General features: G+C 53.4%; 1 protein-coding gene across 1 annotated transcript; it reads left to right on the top strand.

Moving 5' to 3' along the window:
• Positions 1-677: 677 nt before the first annotated feature.
• PLAT (plasminogen activator, tissue type) lies at positions 678-14631 on the top strand. Its single transcript, XM_006023034.3, has 14 exons — positions 678-796; positions 5067-5170; positions 6090-6129; positions 6533-6664; positions 6981-7094; positions 7476-7650; positions 8291-8382; positions 8612-8786; positions 9166-9251; positions 9635-9830; positions 10417-10553; positions 10637-10777; positions 12506-12654; positions 13433-14631. Exons 2-14 carry the CDS (start codon positions 5108-5110, stop codon positions 13589-13591), a joined length of 1659 nt encoding a protein of 552 aa, XP_006023096.1. The 5' UTR covers positions 678-796; positions 5067-5107; the 3' UTR covers positions 13592-14631.
• The last annotated feature ends 4053 nt before the right edge of the window (positions 14632-18684 follow it).

Below are 18684 nucleotides of genomic sequence, written 5' to 3'. Positions count from 1 at the left end.
TCGGCATGTTTGAGCTCAGTGGGTTCTGCCGGCCCAGCTCTATTTGCTGCCTTCTCCATCTTATCTTCTCATTCCCTTTCCTGCCCTTCCTTGCCAGGTTCCCCCCACCCCCTCCCCCAAGCAACCCTGCTATGCCATGGCACCATGCCAGTCCTACATCAGCCTTTCTTTGAAGTGTTGCAAATGGGCACTGGTGCAAAATAAACCCCTATGCCCAGGTATGCACATTCCTCAGAGCAAGGACAATGCCTCCCCCCGGTTTGCACACCATCAGTCACACTAAGGACCTGCAGAAAACATGAGCTCTTGTATCTATTTTGGCATGGCGTGGGCGAATCCGTTCCCTCATTCTTGGAGCCCTGCTTGCATTACTCCGAGTCGCGTTTGCCTCTGATCTGTTCCTGGATCGTGAGGTGCGCAGGAGAGGAAAGAGGCTCTGAAGGCAATCGGCTTTCAGATCAGGACCATGAATAATACTGGTTGGCTGGGAGCCAGAATACACTGTGCTGACTTCAGGGGCATTTCCTCCCCTGTGGAAGCTCCCACACCTCAGCCTGACCTCATCCCCACAGCCAGCTCCCTGTGCATCACTGCTTCAGAGGAAATGTTGCATCCCACCACCACCAACCCCCGCCCCCCCGCCGCCACTCTCCCTCAGCAGTCTCCTCCCCCTGGACTGGAGGTTTAAAGTAGGACAGGCGCTGGGCAGAGAGATCAGAGCAGAGACACATTCCAAGCACATCCAGTCTGCATCTAGCGGAGGCCAGGAGCAGCATACAGACGAGGAGAAGGGCAGGTATGTGTCATTCTGCACCTGTCTGCAGCTCCAGCCCCTCTTTCTGCTAAGCTTTGCATTCCCGTGGGAGTAAAGCAAGTCACACTCTAGCTATGAACAATTACTCCGTGACTAACGAGCGCAGGGCTTTTGTGGGATTTCACTGAGCTGGTGCTTTTTATGGTGTGGGAAGACTCATGCTTTTGGGGAGAAGGGGGCCCCCACTTCGCTCCCTCGGGGAAGGCTTGCTTCCCCCAATTCAGGGGACAGACTAACATTGCAAACACTTCCATCAACTCTGGGCCACTGGGGAAGCCTCCTGCAGAGAAGGACACTGAACAGAGAAAAAAAAGAATTTAAATAGAGAGAGACTGAAAGTTTTGGGAGACCCAGCCGCCCAGCTGCAAAATGCCCATCCACCCTCCTCCCAGCAAAAGATCAGGCTGTGCACCGCTCTCCAGCACTCCTGACACTTGGCTTTCTTCCCTCAGGGGAAGCTGCAGGGCTGGACGCAGGCATGTAGAAACGGTGGATTCAAAGCATCTTAGCTCCTGAGAGGTCAGGAGAGCAAGTGCTGTGTCTGTAGCACCTATGCTCCCATGGCTGGGCAGAGCAATGATCTACTCTCCCAGCATCTGCAGTGGGGTATGGGGTGAGCCCAAGGCAGGTGCACCAGGTCCAGGGAGGGGTGTGAGGGGGTAGAGCTAAGCAGCATGAAGCAAATCCACTCATTCCAGGCTACCCAGCCTCCTCCTCCTCCTGCCTGTTTCTCCTCTTCAAGGCAAGACAGCAGTTACTTCACCACAAAATACTTGCTTATGGGTATCTATGCACAAGCCATACAGCTTTTAATCCTCTTAGAGTTTGCAGGAACGCAGTCAGAAAGCCCATCTGAAAAGTTACAGCATCAGCTAAGTATGGTGCCTGCCTTCCCCCCCAGAGCAAGCACCAAAACAAGCAAGTTGGCCTTCAGGTCTCATCTCTAGCTTAACTTCTGGTCCCTGGGAAGGGTAAAGGTCAGAGCTGCAGGTATAGCCATGCTGAGAGCAACTGGAGAAGCGTTATTGTTAGCAGAAGTCTGCTTATAGCTGTGTAAATATTCTGTATTTTTAGAGGGCCATATGGTTTCAGTTAGATACAGCTTATTGTTCAGAACAGCCTGATTGATCGGGCCAGGCACAGCCTAGGTCAGGATCAGACTAACAAAATACATCTGGCAAACATCAGTCAGCAGCTTTCCAAACCTGCCAGATACAAGGTCTGTCCAGCAACTACACATATGTCTTCTGGAATGGATGGGCATTAAGGTAGGAGCCGAAACAAATGGAGGTAGTGAGGGTCACTGGAACCAGGATGCACCAGGCGCAGGAAGCACTGCTGGGTAGAAAGATAATGCTCCGGGCTGGCCGAGTGCATGGCACAATGCTTTAGCTACCAACTTAAACTGGACAGACCTGGCTTTACATGTCATTGTTCTTTCCACTGTGCAGAGGCTTTAAATGGGATGTTCTCCTCCTACACCAGCTTCCCTCCCAGATCTTAACAGAGAACTTGTTGGGGGAAAGAAACAGAAATCTGCTCCCTTCTTCTCCCCATCAGAACTAGCAAGGCTCCACCTGAGTCTACAGAGCTGGGCTACTGCCCAGTGATCAGCTGACTAGCCCAACTGCTGGCCTCTCTGGAGAGACTCAGACTTGGCCACAAATGGCTTTTTTCCAGGGAATCCTAACAGACTCCACAACAGAGCTGGCGCAGAGGTTTCCTTCCAAGGAAGCATGGGCCAGAAATGCTTCCTTCCAGAGCAGCACAGCTGCAATAAATACACTGCTCCAAAGCAAGGTCTTAGCAGAAGAGAAGGGGATTTTGCCTGTCTCTGGGTGGAAGCCATGAGGTCCAAGAGCAGTAGTTATCAGCAAATTATGGTTGCGTAGCAATGGCTGCAGGAATTCAGAGAATCACCCCCCTTCTGGTTTCGAGGCAGCGACTCTGGGACTCCTGGGTGAAAACAAGAGCCCAGTTTTCAGCAGTAGCCCCTTGATCTTAGGGTGAGAGGCTGAGATGCAGCTCCCATACAGTAGTCCTGCGGCTTCGGCATCTCTTCTCACATTCAGTGAGCACAGTCCCAGCCCATTTGAAGGATGTCCCTGAACTTCATAAAGGGCTGCCATTCAGTGAGGACTCTTCCTTAATGGGCATTTTCTGCCAAAAAGTCTGAGTCTGTAGGGATCCGTGGGAAATCTGCCTGCTCAGCTATGCTTCTAGGGGGATGGTGGAACTGCAACGGTTTTCCCATGAGATGCAGGGGAGGCTTGAAGCTGGAAAGATCAGTGAATCCTGCAGGCTACTCCCCCGATTGGTCAGCTGCACAGTCTCAAAATGCCTGCGACCCTCTCCCATGCCCCGCCGAGGACCCACCTTGTGCAGGCCCCCCATGGCACACTGCCACGAACAGCCTCTTGCTGCCCCTGCTCCATCCACCACCTGGAGCAGCCAACTCGTGTCTTTCAACCAACCCCCTGTTTTAAACAAGCTCTTTGTAGTCTCTCAGCTTTGATTTCTGACCTATGACTAATCTGTTTGTCTTGTCCTCATCCCCACAGCCTTTACCCCAACTGCTCTCCCTGGCTTTATTCAAACCATGGGGACTGAGCTCCTAATGTGTGAAAGTGCAGCCTCTCTCACAGCCCAGGGCCGCATTTCTGCTCAGCCCTGGGCTTCCTGAGAGAAGTAAACAGAAAAGGGGGGGGCACAAGAGCAGAGCTGCATCTGCTGGCAGAAATATCCGAATGGCAGAAATTGGGACTAAGTACAGAAACCAAATTCTCCCCCTGGCCCTGGATCAGAGTGATCAGCTCAGAACACACTTGGAGGAAGGCTGAAGGGCACCCGTTTTACCTATTTGGGGCTGGTCTTGTCAACCAAGACACATAGGAAGGTTTTGGAGCTTCTCGTCACTAAAGCTGTGTTACGAATGCTACCCCCAACCGAAGGCTCGGTGTCAAAGGCTCTCTCCACCCTGCAGCAACCACCCTCCACCAGCACGTTACCCTCCAGCCCCACTCTGTTCTAGGGAAGGAAACCATCCCTCTGTCTTCTTCGTCAGGGATGGGCCAGGGCAGGGAAGGGAGAAGATGCCAGAGAGGCTACTGCAGCCTAGAGCTAGAGCTCGAGCTGCAGCCACTGTGGGAGGATGGAAAAGCTGCTCAGCCCAGGCAAGGGAACACACTGATCTCAGCACCTTGGTTTTTCCCGCAGTAGTTACTGTGATCAGGTCAGCTCTAGGCACTTGCCCATGGAAGAGAAAGACAAGGCTAACGGAGGAGCAAACAAACTTGCCAGCAGAAAGAGGGATGCAGGCAGGAATCCTGGTCCAATCCGCCTTGGGTCTTGTTAGACCAGCTGGGAATTGGGGTAGGAGACAACCGTTTCCCAGGGCTACCATTGTGGGGGATGGAAGATGTGAATGAGTCGCGCGAGCTGCAGAGAGCTCACTCCAGGCGGGTAAGAAGGAGGCTTTGTCTGAAGGACAGCGCTGCTGGAGGAGACCAAAAGGGACAAGAAGTTGAGACTGTAGGGAAGTGAGTCAAGGACAGAAATGCGCCAATGAAAGAGTGCAAGGCCACTCCCCCCAGCTCTCTGACTCTCAGCTGCAAAACAAGGGGGTGGGAGATCAGGGTGGGACGAGCGGTGGGGGGTAAGATGCCCCAGAACAGGTGCCCAGTTTCGTCGCATTCCTCAGAGCACCCCACCCAAAGCACAGGCAGCAGGATGCCAACGCGCACACGGGTCAAGGACGGGGCAGTCACAGCTCCAATTCCGCACGTGAAGCAGACCAATTCCACCAGCAAACAGTCCCACCCAGCTCTGCCCTAGCTGATGCCAGCTTGTTTCTGCCCTACAGGTGCCCCATAGCCAGAGCAACTGGGCCCCGACATGCACACGCTCCCTCTCGGGCACCTCTTGTTGCTTCCCTTGAGACCTTGCACTCTGTTTCTTTAACCAAGGCATCATTTCCCCTGTGCAAGCCCAGGACCCCATGCTTTGCCCTCAGCACCGAGCCTGTCTTTGCCTCTTCCCAGCGTCACCCCAAGAACTCTGTGCAGGCACCCCTCATTGCCAGAGTCCAGAAGAGCCTGTTCTGCCACTGCCCCATGGGGGAATTTGAATCCTAATGTGCTGGGAGGCTAACAGGAGGCCTGTGGCTCAGCACCCACACCTACTCCAAGAAGCTCAGCCCCTGCCTGGTGCAGACAACTCACCCAGAGCCCCCTTTTTCTTTTTGTCCTTTTAGACACTTCGAGATCTGCTCTGAAGGGAACAGAAGGGAACAAAATGGAAGGTGCCCTCCTGTGTCTCCTGCTGCTGCTGGGAGCCTGCACAACTCTCCAGCACCAGGTAAGAGGCCAGCATAGCAGGGCTGCTCGGAGCCCCCAAGGCCTTGGCGCCTTTGGCACCCTGGTCCCAGCTCTGACAGCACTCACTGGTTCCTAGCCAAGACACTCGCTGGTTTTGCCGGTCAGGATAAGGAACAGGAACAAGATAAGGCAGTGCCAAAAACTGGAGACAGAAAAGCCCAAACAAGGCCCCCCATGTTCAGCCCCAAGGCCAGGCTGAGACTTCACCCTGTCCTCCAGAACACTTTTGATTGTGTCCAGTAAAGGCCTCCCACCACTCTTCCCAGGCAACTGTTGACAGTCAGATGTCCTTCACCATCCACTAATCAAGGGCTCTACCCTGATCTGTCTTTACTAACAGCCATCCTAGCACCTTCACAAGTAATTCTCACCTCCTTCCATTCACACAGGGGTCCTCCCATTCCCCCTTTCCCCCCCAGCTCTGGCTTCAGCACCCAAACACCTTAGACTTGACCTTTCCTTAGGAGGCAGTCACTCCAAACCACCCCCACTAGCACTGCTCTCTGCTGCAGCCAGACTAAGGCAGGCTCCTGATACAAAAGGATTTCTATTTCACAATCCTTTGTGGCTGCCCTCCATCTCCCATCCACACCCAGCCCAGCTCTGAGGTCTTATGGTTTACATTTAAAGCAGGCACAAACCAAGGTACTTCACATGTGAAAGTCTTGTGTAACCAGAGGGATTACGTGTAACCCAGGCATGTAAGCCAGCTTGCACATGGCCCTCACTATTACTGCTGTGTGTGGCTGGGGCATCCTTCCCTTCCTGCTATCCCATGTACCGGGCAGGTAGGAGTGTCCAGACTCACCATGCCTAATAAGGGAGACTGGATTTAGGTAGTACTTGCCACATGACCAGCCAAATGGACTCAGACACCCTTCCTATTTCTCTGCTTGCAGGAGTTTCACGTCCGCGTCAGACGGGGAGCCCGATCACCAGGTGAGGCAGACAGGCGAGGCCCCCACCTTGACTGGGGCCAAGCAGGGGTGCAAAGAAAAGCAGGCTGATGCTGATGGAGCAAAGCCAGAGGGCCCCAACCATCCTCCCTGGCTTTACAAAGAAAGGCTTGGGTACAGCTGTTAGGGTGGTGGGGCAGGCAAGCTGCTACCTCCACACCTGGCTGAGAGGAGAAGGAAGCTCTCTCTCCACCCCCCACTCACAGGCAAGCTGTAGAGAGCACAGTGCTACCTCCGACTACCACAGGGACAAGGATGTGATGACTTGTCTGGGGAGGGGAGCACCCTGCTAGGGCCACCCCACTGAAAGAGGAACGAGTACGAGTCTCTATGCTCGGAAAACCCCGTTCTCAATCTCTAAGGACAGTTTCTTGTCTCCATTGCAGCCATTTGCAGGGACTCCTCATTCCAACAGATTTATCAGCCAGGGCAGACCTGGCTGCGCCTGGCAGGATCCAGGGTGGAGTACTGCCGGTGCGAGGGACGCCAGAGCCTCTGCCATACTGTGCCCGTCAGAAGTGAGTACAATGTGTGTGGGAGAAGCGATGCGTATGTTGGTGTTTCCCAGGGAGCACTGCCCACAGGGTGGGACAGTCCTGCAGAGAGCCTAGACAGGCCTCTCAGTGTGGCAGGACTAGGAGTGCAGGCAAGGCCTGAGAAGAGCCAAGACACCTGCCAGGGGGAGCAGAGAGAGCAGAGGACAGGAGGGACATGGGGCAAAGAAGGGAGACCAGGCCTATGGGGGCTGATGGGTGGGGTTGCATGGGGATATGTTCCCTGAAGCCTCTCCCTATGGAAACCTAACACGGCTTCCTGACTTGTGTCTGCCAACAGCCTGCGCTGAACAGAAGTGCTACAATGGTGGCCGGTGCAGGCAAGCGCTCTACTCCCCCCAGCACTTCATCTGCCTGTGCCGCCGGGGCTTCTCCGGGCAGCAGTGTGAGATTGGTGAGTGTGCAGCAGGCAGCCTGACTAGGTAGCAAGACAGCAGCACCCAGAGGCTGCTGGAGTGCAGCAGGCTCCACTCATGCCACAGCTGATGCCACAGCAGGTCTTGGGCTGCAGCAGGAAGAGAGACATCCACCACGGCAAAGTGAACACATCTCAAGAAGCACCCTTGAGCCCCGGGTCAGAGGCCCCTATGCACACACAGGCTCTGACAGTCCTGTTTGTCAGGGTTCTTGTGCCAAGTGCCTGACAGCAGGATACACAGGCCCTGCCTGAGGGAACAGGGGCAAAAGGGGCAACTGACCCCAGCTGCTTAGGGCTGGAAGCAGAGGTCACCTGGGATCCCAGCCTGACGCTGCCATTGTGCCCCCTGTTGCTCAGATACTGAGGTCAAGTGCTACAGGGATGTGGGCACAGCATACCGAGGGACGTGGAGCACGACAGTGAGTGGAGCTGAGTGCCTGAACTGGAACATCACTGCCCTGGTGCAGAAAAGGTACAACGGGCGGCGAGCGGATGCCACTAAGCTGGGACTCGGCAACCACAACTTCTGCAGGTGAGAGCCCAGGGGCGCAGGGAGTGGGCTAGCAGTGCTAGGTACTTAACGGGGTGCAGGGAAAGCTGCACATAGCCGGGTTCCACAGAGGGTACTGCAGAGGGCTGCCTTGGCCCCGCTGCCGAGACGCATCTAGCATGAATGTGCTGGAGCCATCCTAGGTGTGGAGACAGTGGAGTCACTCCGAAACACACTGCCCCAGCCTGAGCCCAGGGAAGCACTTGGTGACTCTCAGGGCCCAGCCTGGCTTGGGCCTGTCTGCATAAGCTACAGTCACCATAATGCAATGTGCCATGGGTGGGAGGGGGCCAGCGAGCATGACGCAGGTCCCCTGGGGAAATCTCACTCTTCTCCAAGCAGCCCACATCACCTGCTTCAGCCCGTCCTCTGCCCAAACTCCCTCTCCAGCGGAGCTACTTTGCTCCCAACTGCCTATCCAAGCCCTCCTTAAAAAACACTCCCCAAGCCCTACTACTCCCAGCACACAAGCTGCTCTGTACATAACATGCCACCCCTGTTGCCCTCTGTCATGTCCTGACTCCTATGTAATCCTCACTCAAAATCACTGAACTCAGCAGCAAGTCAGGAAGGGGCCAGGCACAGTTATGGAGCTATATGCATCGTGTCTATTCTCTCTCAGAAACCCAGACAAAGATGACAAGCCCTGGTGCTACATCTACAAAGGGGGAAAGTACACTTGGGAGTACTGCAGCACGCCTTCCTGCTCAAAAGGTATGTGCAATGCAAGCCATGGGATCTGCACACCATGGGGTGGATTTAAGGATTCCCTGTACATTCACACTGAAGAACTGAGGCCCTCACTATGGCTGCAAAGGTGCAGAAGTCAACAGCCTGCCTGATGCAGCTGTGGGCTGTTGGAAGGGGTGTCTGGCCTGGGAGGAAGGTGCTGCAGCAAGCATCTGTGGGATGTTGCCAGCGAACAGTTGGTTTCCTGTTGCAGGTGGGAAGGATGAGTGCTCTTCTGGACAGGGCATAAAGTATCGGGGCAGCCACAGCACCACCCGCTCTGGGGCCACCTGCCTGCACTGGGACTCCAGAGCCTTGGTCGGCAAGGTCTACACAGCGCAGAAGAGCAATGCCCAGGAGCTGGGCCTTGGGAGCCACAATTTCTGCCGGTGGGTAGGAAGGGGGATCACACGGATAGCAGGAACCTCCCTTGCCTCCCTGTCCTGTGTCGGGGCTCAGACCTTGCCCCTGAATTAGGGCAGAGGTGCTGCACAGGCTCCATGGGAGGGCCCTGCCTGGCAAGGAGGCAGAAGCACATACATGCAGCCTGTCTAATGCTGTGCTCTACACACGTAGAGGAAACACCAGTGCCTTCCCCCATCCTCAGGCAACACCAGAACACAAGACAGCTCTCTGAGAGCCATCATGCTAGGGGTACACCAGGACATGGACAGCTTGCAGAGAGCCATCACGCTTTGTTAGCTGTCCTGTTCACTCCAAAGTCTTTGCAGGTCTAAGAAGCTGGACTATGCCCCTTCTCTGTTCCAGGAACCCGGACAACGACACCAAACCCTGGTGCCATGTGCAGATTGGAGGCCGGCTCATGTGGGAGTACTGTGACGTGCCTGCCTGCTGTAAGAGCCCCTGTGCTCCCCCACCCTATCTCCCTCTTCCTGAGAGTGGCCCCTGCTCTTGCTCACACTGGTTCCACTCCAGCTCCTCCAGTGAGTTAAGAGCTGGAATGGGACCACACCAGCAACACAGGAGCTTGGGCCACCAGTGCCCTTCTCAAACAGAAAGGCAGGCAGCAGAGCTGGTGGGACAGCCACAGCTTCCTTGCTGTGTTTTTCCTGTTGCTCTGTGAACAGTTTTCAGGGACAGTGTCAGATTAGGGCATTGACAGCCTCATGTCCAGGGCTGGTTCAGCACGTACCAAGCCTTTAGAGGCTTTTCAGCACAGGAGACAGGAAGGCACAGGACAAAGGAGAAAGCCTACATCTGTATCTGTCACCTCCAGCCACCTGTGGCCAGCGGCAGCGCAGCGTGCCCCAGTTCCGGATCATGAGGGGCTTCTACGCAGACATCGCCTCACACCCATGGCAAGCAGCCATCTTTGTCAAGTATCGGAAAGTCCCTGGGGAGCATTTCCTGTGTGGTGGGATCTTGATCAGCTCCTGCTGGGTCTTGTCAGCTGCCCACTGTTTCCAGGAAAGGTGAGTGAAGGACCCAGCCTGCGCCTCCTCTCCAAGAGCTAGAACAGGGACCAGGAGGATGCAGCAAGCCCAGACTGCCCCTTTAGGAGACATGGTATTTGGGTGGTGGCTGGCCCAGGCAGAGGGAGTGCGTGTGCCCTGCAAAACCTTTTGCTCCCCACGCGGCTTCCCTCAGCTATCACTAGAGGGGGACCACGCAGCCCACAAACTGCTTTGGGGGGAGCACAGCTTGACCAGGTCCCTTCTCAGCAGACCCCTTGCTTGCCACAAAGGGTCTTGGTCGTTCCACAAGAGCAGTGGCACACTGGCACCTGGAACAACTATGGTCTGGGCTCGCTCAACTGGAGACTGTAATCTCCACCACTGCCTGACGGGGTCAATGCAAGCAAGCAAGCCCAGGCCCACCTCTGCTCCTGTGGGGGCTTGCAGTGTTATAAGTGAAGGAGAGGAGATGCCTCTGGAAGTAAGTCCAGACTCCCCAGGTAATTAAGTTGCAATAAGACTACAGGGAAAGGAGGCAGCAGCACCTTCAAGGGAAGGATCACCTTTTTCAGAGAAGGGCGACTAAAGCTCTGTCCCTCTTCAGGTATCAGGCTCATCAGCTGAAGGTCATTCTGGGCAGGACTTATCGAGTGACCCCTGGGAAGAATGAGCAGCAATTCCAGGTGAAGAAATACATTGTGCACAACCAGTTTGACCCAGAGACCTATGACAATGACATTGGTGAGAACTTCTCCTGTCCCTCAGGCCAAACAGCACTGTCAGCCCCCGGCTTCTTCTCTCTCACACATTTTCTCCCCCTCCAGCTCTGCTGCAGCTGACGTCCGAGTCAGCCAAGTGTACTACTGAAACAGATACCGTCCGCACAGCCTGCCTCCCAGAGCCAGGGCTGCAGCTGCCTGACTGGACAGAGTGCGAGATCTCCGGCTATGGGAAGCATGAGTCATGTAAGCAAAGGGTGCTCCTTGTGCAGGGTACTGCTCCATGAGGTTCTCAGACATCAGCATAGGGAGGTCACGACAGCCCCAGGGTCGATGGGCTATAAATCAGCATTACAACTTGCATGGCCCAGTTCTGCCAAGCTTGTCCTGTACTCCCCCCTCCTTTCCCTCTGCACTGGGGTGCAGAATCCTCTCTCATCTGAAACCTTAATGCACAGGGAAGAGTAAGACCCTGGCATAAGGGAGCAGTTGGGCAGAAGGCAACAGCCTTGACTCCAAATTCTCTTCTACATCTAGGGCTCCCTTGCACAGGCTCTGTGAGGGAATGAAGTCTTCTGCACAGGGGTGCTGCAGAGCACAGTGCACAGAACCAGTACATTCCTGAAAGGTCCGATACGTGAGCAATGCCTAGCAAAGAGCAGACCAGCAATAGCAGATATGTCTATGCCAGCTAAAAGCTCAGCTGGAGGGTTTTCTAATGACTATATTTAAATGCAGCTAAGAAGCCTTCTCCTACTAGATGTACATTTGAGTCAGCCTGTATAAAAACAAGTGCTTCCCACTACTTTCCTCCTCCTCACTCCTTCCTGTCTCTTGATACACCCACCTTTTTCATCTGGTCTTTAAAGTGCAAGGTGTTTGAGGCAGGAACTGTCTGACTGTTTATTTGTGCAGAACCCAGCACAATGGAGGCTTCATACCAACTATGGGGAGCCTTTGCAAGCTACTCTAATAGCCTACTTGGAAACTTAATACACCATTGTGCTTGTAAAACAAACAGGAGTAAGCACCATTGAGGATCAGCTTCCTGCAGAACTCGGAACATGTTCGGGTGGAGCTATTTGCAGTGGAGAGTTTACAACTGAAAATTACTCGATGGATTAAAAACAATGATTCTTCCAACCCTCCTGCAAGTCCAGCTCCAACTGGGCCAGATCCCAGCCACCTCAAAAGAAAAGCTCTGCCCTCTCTGCATTCAGCGTAGCCATAACATACATGAACGCGCATTCCAATCCTGTTACACACCATTCTGTACCACTGAGGCTGTGTGTACACAGAGAGGGCATCTGGTTTCTGTTAGAGCAAGCCTAATCCCAGAAAGCCATAACCCCTGTCAAACAGCTCATGATTTGTCCCCAGCAACCCCGTCCCAGCTTTATACAATTCAATTTTTCTATCAAAAACAAGTTCGGGCTGTTGATTTATGTTAGACATTAGGAAGAAATGTTTTGCAAGAAGGGTGGCTAGAATCTGGAATGGGCTTCTAAGAGAGGTAGTACTATCACCTAACTTGGAGGTCTTCAAGAGGCTTGACAATCACCTGGCTGGGGTCATCTGACCTCAGTCCTCTTTCCTGTCAGGGGCAGGGGGTCAGACATGATGATCCATTGTGGTCCCTTCCGACTCTACAATCTACGAATCTATTCCTGTGAAACCCATGAGAGGCTCCATTTCCAGCTTCCATAAAGGTCCAGGAAGCCTGTTAGTGGAAGCAATTTGGGACAACAGTGTCAGCCGAGAGGAGCAGTGTCTACTCCCAGAGAGACCCAAAATTGACAGCTGATGACACAGGAACCCCAGGGGTTTCAAGAACAGTAATGGCAAGCAGGGGAATAGGAAAAGTGACTGTTCTGCATCTCCATTCACAGCCTCCTGGTCCCCCACCCTCCTGGAACTATCCAGAGAAGCAGAGGTGAGTCACAAAGCTCACACGTGCATCCATTTCTCTTACAGATTCTCCCTTCTACTCCGAGCGCCTGAAGGAAGGTCACGTCCGCCTGTTCCCAGCCAGCCAGTGCACATCTCAGCACCTTGACAACCGGACGATCACCAAGAACATGCTGTGTGCAGGGGACACCAGGCAGCTTGATGATGCCTGCCAGGTAAGCCTGCCAGAGACCTGTCTTTTTCTTCCAAGTCCTCCACGAAGCGTCCAGTTAACAACATAGAGATGATGCAGGGAAGCCAGGACAAAGCAACCCTGCATCAGATTCTCCTCAAAGTCACAAGCTTCCCAGTGGCCTGTGAAGAAAGATCACACTTGCCCAAACAAACCTAGGACAATGGGTATTGAAATCCAAACAGTAGAAACATCACTGATAACTGGGCAGGAAACTCCACCTGGTGCAGGGTTTCCCATGATTCTGTCAGAGGAGAATACCGTGAGGGCCTCACGAGGGGTGTCCGATAGCAAGTAGGTGTGAAGAAAGGGAAGAACAGGAGTGGGTAGTTGGGATGGAAGTAGATTTAGGTCCTAACAGCCTCACCAGCTTCCACAGCTCCTGAAAAACCTTGTTCTCGCCATTAAATTGCACTCTTATCCTATCGGGTTGGAAGAGCAATGAGGATTCTGGAAGTGCTGTTGTGCATGGCCTGAGAAAGTCCTTTAGGGTCTCACCCTTTCCCTCATGGTCACAGAGGGGCCCACAGAGCCTGCCTGGCACACCACAGCTTGGTTTTGAAAGGATTGTCACTGGTTGCACTTGAAGCTGGGACCCTCTGAAGACAAGGCCCCACATGACCCCTCGCCTTGACAGTGCACAGGAAATAGGATGGACCCACACAGGACACTTACAAGACAGTGTCACAATCCCTGTAGCCTTACATCAGTCAAAGAGAAACAGCAAAGGTGCTTCTTACTAACCTGCTTTCTCCCTGCAGGGTGACTCTGGAGGGCCTCTGGTCTGCATGAAGGATGATCGCATGCATCTGATTGGCATCATAAGCTGGGGAATTGGCTGTGGGAGCAAAGATATGCCAGGTGTTTATACCAATGTCACTCGTTACCTTGGCTGGATCCAGGACAACATGAACTCCTAAGGGAGATGGTGGACTATTTGAACCCTGTGGTCGTGCCCCCACTCCCCAAGTGCTTAGGGCATCACCAGAAGCTGCCGTCTAGAGGCCCACGCCTGCCCAAGAGGCAGGCACACAGCAGCGCAGGGTGTGAGAAACTCTTGCTAGGTACTTTCTCTTTCCTCATTTGGGGCTATTGGGAGTTTAGGGTATCCCTGTTACTTTGCACCAAGGCACAATACAAGACACACAAAACCCTGCAGCAGACCCCAGCATCCGGCAGGAGGCCCTGCAGCCCCAGGGAGGTGATGCTGCACTGGGAATGGCAGAGCACCAAGGCAGAGGGGACAGGTCTGGCTCCTGGGAGCAACCATCTCCTTCCTTCAGAGTAGGAAGGAGCACTTGCACTGTGCACCAGCGTGTGTGCAGAGAAGCACCAGTGCATGTGTTGTCTGCAGCATGTGCCCACATCATCTGTCTGACCCTCCTCTCCCTACCATGATGCATGGGCTGCACCTCACAACCACCACCACACTCTTGTGAGGCTGTTTGGCCCTTGCTTCACCTCCCCAGGGTGTGCTCAAGGATGCAATGAGCTGGGCAGGCAGGGTGCAAAGGAGTCATCATTCTGGGTCCAGTGTGTGTTGGGTGAAGTTCATGATCTCACATTGAGAAGCAGAGTGATCACACACCAAGCCTGCAACCAAAGAAGAATTTTCCTCTTTGCACCCATCCCCAGGCCTTGGCAGTGCACAGGGCCCAGCAAGAGCCTGCCGCAGAGGGAGCTGCTTTACCCACAGTGGACCCTGCCAGGCATGTGCTGCTTCTGCCCAGGAGCTCTAGAGGCACAGACCTTGATACCATTCACTTCCCCAAAGGGCCCTATGTCCAGACATGTATTTTCTATAGATTTGTGAAAGATTATTTTTGTACTTCTGTATATATTGGAACATTCCTATACTCCCTATGTGCATGCATATGTGCAAGTGTGTACGCTTGACTGTGGATTCTCACCAATGCATGAGGCTTGTCCCCAGAAACATTAAAGGTGACACGAACGCAGAGATCAGTGTGGCTCTCACTGCCAGGTTTCAGTGTCACTGATATATACAGGACAGGGCTACTTTTCACTGACCTGCCACTGTCAGCGGGGAAAGGATCCCAGCTGGGATTAAGCCCTTCTGATCCCCATTTCACTTTGAGTAATCAAACAGCCAGAGCCTGGCTCCAACGTGAACAGCACAGCCATGAGCATGGGCTGCTTGTTCCTACAGCAATGCACCACGGGGCTTTCTCAGTTCTTGGTAGTTTTGCAGCAAAACCCAGGCCTACGCTTTGAGCAGATGATGGAAGCAGGAGCTTCCTTGAACTAGTTAGCCCCCTGTTCACTGTCCCTCCTGCCTGAGACTCTCCAGGAACCTCTTTTCCTTTCCCATGTCACCCGCCATGCTCAGAATGGTCCCTGCAACCCCGCGCACTCAGGACTCTTTCTCTGAGTCTTTTCAGCTAAGCTCCATCTTTGCACCCTGCCCTTTCCCTCCAAACTGCCACCAAACAGCAACTAAGCCAGGAGGTCCCAAAACCCAGAGAACAGCCTAGCACCACTATTACCCATATCATGTGTCAGGCACCCCATGATTTGTCTAAAGCTCATCTTATTGGTAGGCTCAATCTGTCATGTTGTGTGTGTACATGTGTGTGGTGCTACTCAGTGATGGGGAGGACCGGTAGCCCTGGGTGCTCTTAAGATCCTGCCCACCACTCCCACATTGAGCTGCAACAGCTGCCACAAAGGATCACCCAATACCTCCAAACAATCCCACCAAACCCAACAGGATTGTCCCTAGAGCAAAGTGCACCCTAGCATGAGCCAGGTGGTCTGTGCCTCTAAGGACTCACTCATTATGGCTCTGTAGATGAGCTGCCTCTCTGCAGCGTGGGGCCTGGCTACTCCGTCCACACTGCAGTCATCCTCCACAGAGAGGCTTTCAGTCACACCAGCTGCAGGAGGCAAAGGAAGGAGAAAAATGATGCATTATGTGGCCTTTGCTCCCCTTGAGTTAGCTCTCTATATAACTATTCCCGGAGACAAGGAGCTTTCTGGTATCTGCAGGCAGTTCATTAACCAGAACCTAAAGGGGCCGACAGGGGGATGTGTTACTGCCAAGCTTGTGGTGACCACGTGAGCCTGAGTCAGACATTTTATTTTGTGTATCCCAAGAAAAACACAGCTGAGAGCCTCCCGTGGGTAATTGTACAATGCTGTTTGAAAAAAAAACCAAACCATAACAGCTTCAGGACAGAGGGAGACGGGAACGTGGGCCCCACCCCTCTAGGGCTGCTCAGCTGTGAGCAGAGGGCTCTGTTTAATTTGAGAAAGCAGCCTAGGTGCCAGGTTTGAGGATGCCACTTTAGAAGACTGGAGCCCCTCTCTGAGTCACCTCATAGAAGCCACGAACTACAGGGAGACCAGCCACAAACTGCAGGAAGGTTGCTGACTCAGCAGGGGAGCAGGCTCTGGAGGCAGCAAGGCTGTCCGAAGAGCTCCAGTCTGTTCAAGGTGGGACTCAGCCTGCACCCACAGCAAAGTAGGGGAGCAGTGTCCTACAAACCAGCAAGCACTTTCATTGGAGAGACGCTTTAACAAGCACAACATGAAGACAGAGAAGTGTCTTCTGTCCACAGGACTGGCTGGGGTCTGGAAGAAAAGCCTAATCTTCCTCGGGAGCAGGCCTAGCAATATGGAACAAAACATGCCTGCAGGCAAGAACCTCAATGCACCTTCACAGACGTTGCAGCAGCTGTTCAGAAACCACCGTGTCAAAGTGACCGTTCTCCAGTCACCCTCATCCCAGGCAATGGAGCTTGGATCACCCTGCAGCACCGGCACCACCAACTGACTGCAGCTTCAGGCTCCGATGTAAACACTGAAGTGATGTGGCCCCGTTCAAATCAGTCAGTCAGCGGAGACCATCCCTGGACAGGAAGCAGCAGAGCCTGGATCCCAGCACCGTGCATTGGTAACTCAATGAAATGATTCATTATTTGCAGGTATGTAGCCCCCAGATGCTCCAGTCAGGGTCTCTGTGCTAGATACTGTACCTCTGCACAGTAGGAATTAGTTCCACCAGAACAGCTTATGACCTAACTGAAGAAGGAAGACAAAGGGTGGGACAACAGAAGTATGTCCCCATTTTGCAGATAGCGAGCAACTTGCTATAGCTGCCCACGTCTGTCCAGCCAACAATCTGCAAGCAGGCTCCAAAGACAGCAACCCCTTCACACAAACCTCAGAACAAGTTACCCTCATTCCCACAATATGAGAATCCCCCAAGTCATGCTGACAAAGCATAGGACATTCACAAACAAGGTTAGCGTCCTTCAGAGCAATTTCATTGCTTTTTCCAGGTATTGGTTCGCAATTTCATTGCTTTTTCCAGGTTTTGGTTCTAGAGGAGAGAGAGTGCCATTCCGTGTTCATCAAAGCTATCTCCGAGGGTGGCTCAGCCTGCCCTCTCCTGGCATTCATAGGCCAGCAGCCAGATGACCCAGATGAACGACACGAACACAGGCATATGCAGCCGCAACCGGCACAATCGTGTGTCTCGTGAAAAAACCCAAAGATTCTCTATCATCTGAGGGCACCATCTCCTGGGCACAGGAAGAAATACAACAGAACTGCACTTGCCACAGATCTGAATTTTTTGTGCAAAATACTCCAGAAAAAAGCTCAGGGATTGAATCAGAGAGTGCAAACTGGCATGTCACGGACAGCTCTGTCATTACAAGCGTTTCCAACTCTGTGGTCTGCACATTACTCCTCTGAGGATAATCTGGACTGCGAAGGTCCAGCTGCAGAGACAAGACGGAAACTTGTTGAAGAGCCCTAAGGGAGTCTCGGTTACTATCTCCAGACAGCTCCCAGCTGGCTGCCTCTTTCCAGCCAACCCAGCACCTCATTTAGTTATGACTTCAGAGCTCCTTTTACTGGATCACCTGCCAGTCAAGACTCAGCGTGGTGGGATGCGGACTCTGCCACACACAGACACTGCAGCCCTTCAAACCCCAAACAGACCACTCCAAACGCAGGTCACAGGTAAAACAACTTTATTGATGCTCAGATCGAACCCGTACATTTGTAGCGAGCATGCTGAGTTTTGAGGCCACCCCGCAGCAGCGTTCACATTAGTTGCATAGGAATATGTAATTCCAAAATGAGGCACCACACACACAGCACAGAGCAAGACACTTGCTATCCTACAGCCTGTCACCCCCTCCAGCTCATATGTGCACTGGAGCCCAGAGCCACAGCAGCTTCACAGGGACCAGAGTCACATGCGCAGCAACTCACCAGGTGAATCCTGCTGCCACAGCAAATGCCACAGACAGCATCTCATCGCCCAGAGTGCACTGCAGATAAGGCAGAGCAACACATGCACTGCTCACATCTCACATGTGCTTTGCTCTGCAGTGGGAGGCATCACCGGCTGGGACAGCCTAGCACAGCATAGCATCTCACAGGACAGGTGGCCCCAGAGGCAAATACACCACACCACACGGGCCAGAGTCCACCCGCAGTAGAGCAAGACAGAGTGGAATGAGGTTAGACAGCCAGAAGCACAGGACTACCTACATCCACCTCAGTAAGCAGCAGGACAGCAGCGCCTCATCACTATCAACAGACAAGCAGTCAGACACAGAAGTCTCTGCCCCACATACTGCCAAGGCATTGCTCAGCCTCTGCTTGCTGCAGTGAGGATTCCCGTTAGACAGCACTTTATACAGATGCTTAAATAAAGGTTATGTACACAGCTGTACCCCCACCTGCCAGCAGGGAACCAGGAGCAATTCCCCCTCCCAAATACTAAACGGAGAGAAGAAGCAACATGCACATTCAGAAACATCAATCTACCAGGCCTTAGGGTGACCCTTGCTCCAATGAGCTCTTGGAAGGGCACGATTCTGAGGCTTCAGGAGGTTTCCCATCCATCCTCAGGCGCTCAGGAGAAGAGCTGCACATGCCAAGCACTGTTATTTCAGCCACCTCCCCAAGGCCTGTGTGTCCTCCCCTTGCACCTCCTCTCTCCAGCTCCCTTTGCTCCTCCACAGAGAACATC

The sequence above is a fragment of the Alligator sinensis genome, unplaced genomic scaffold (assembly GCF_000455745.1).
Source record: "Alligator sinensis unplaced genomic scaffold, ASM45574v1 scaffold98_1, whole genome shotgun sequence".
In the NCBI taxonomy this organism is placed as follows: Eukaryota; Metazoa; Chordata; order Crocodylia; family Alligatoridae; genus Alligator; species Alligator sinensis.
Note: the sequence above shows the minus strand (reverse complement) of the source record. Positions and strands in the feature narration are given on the sequence as shown.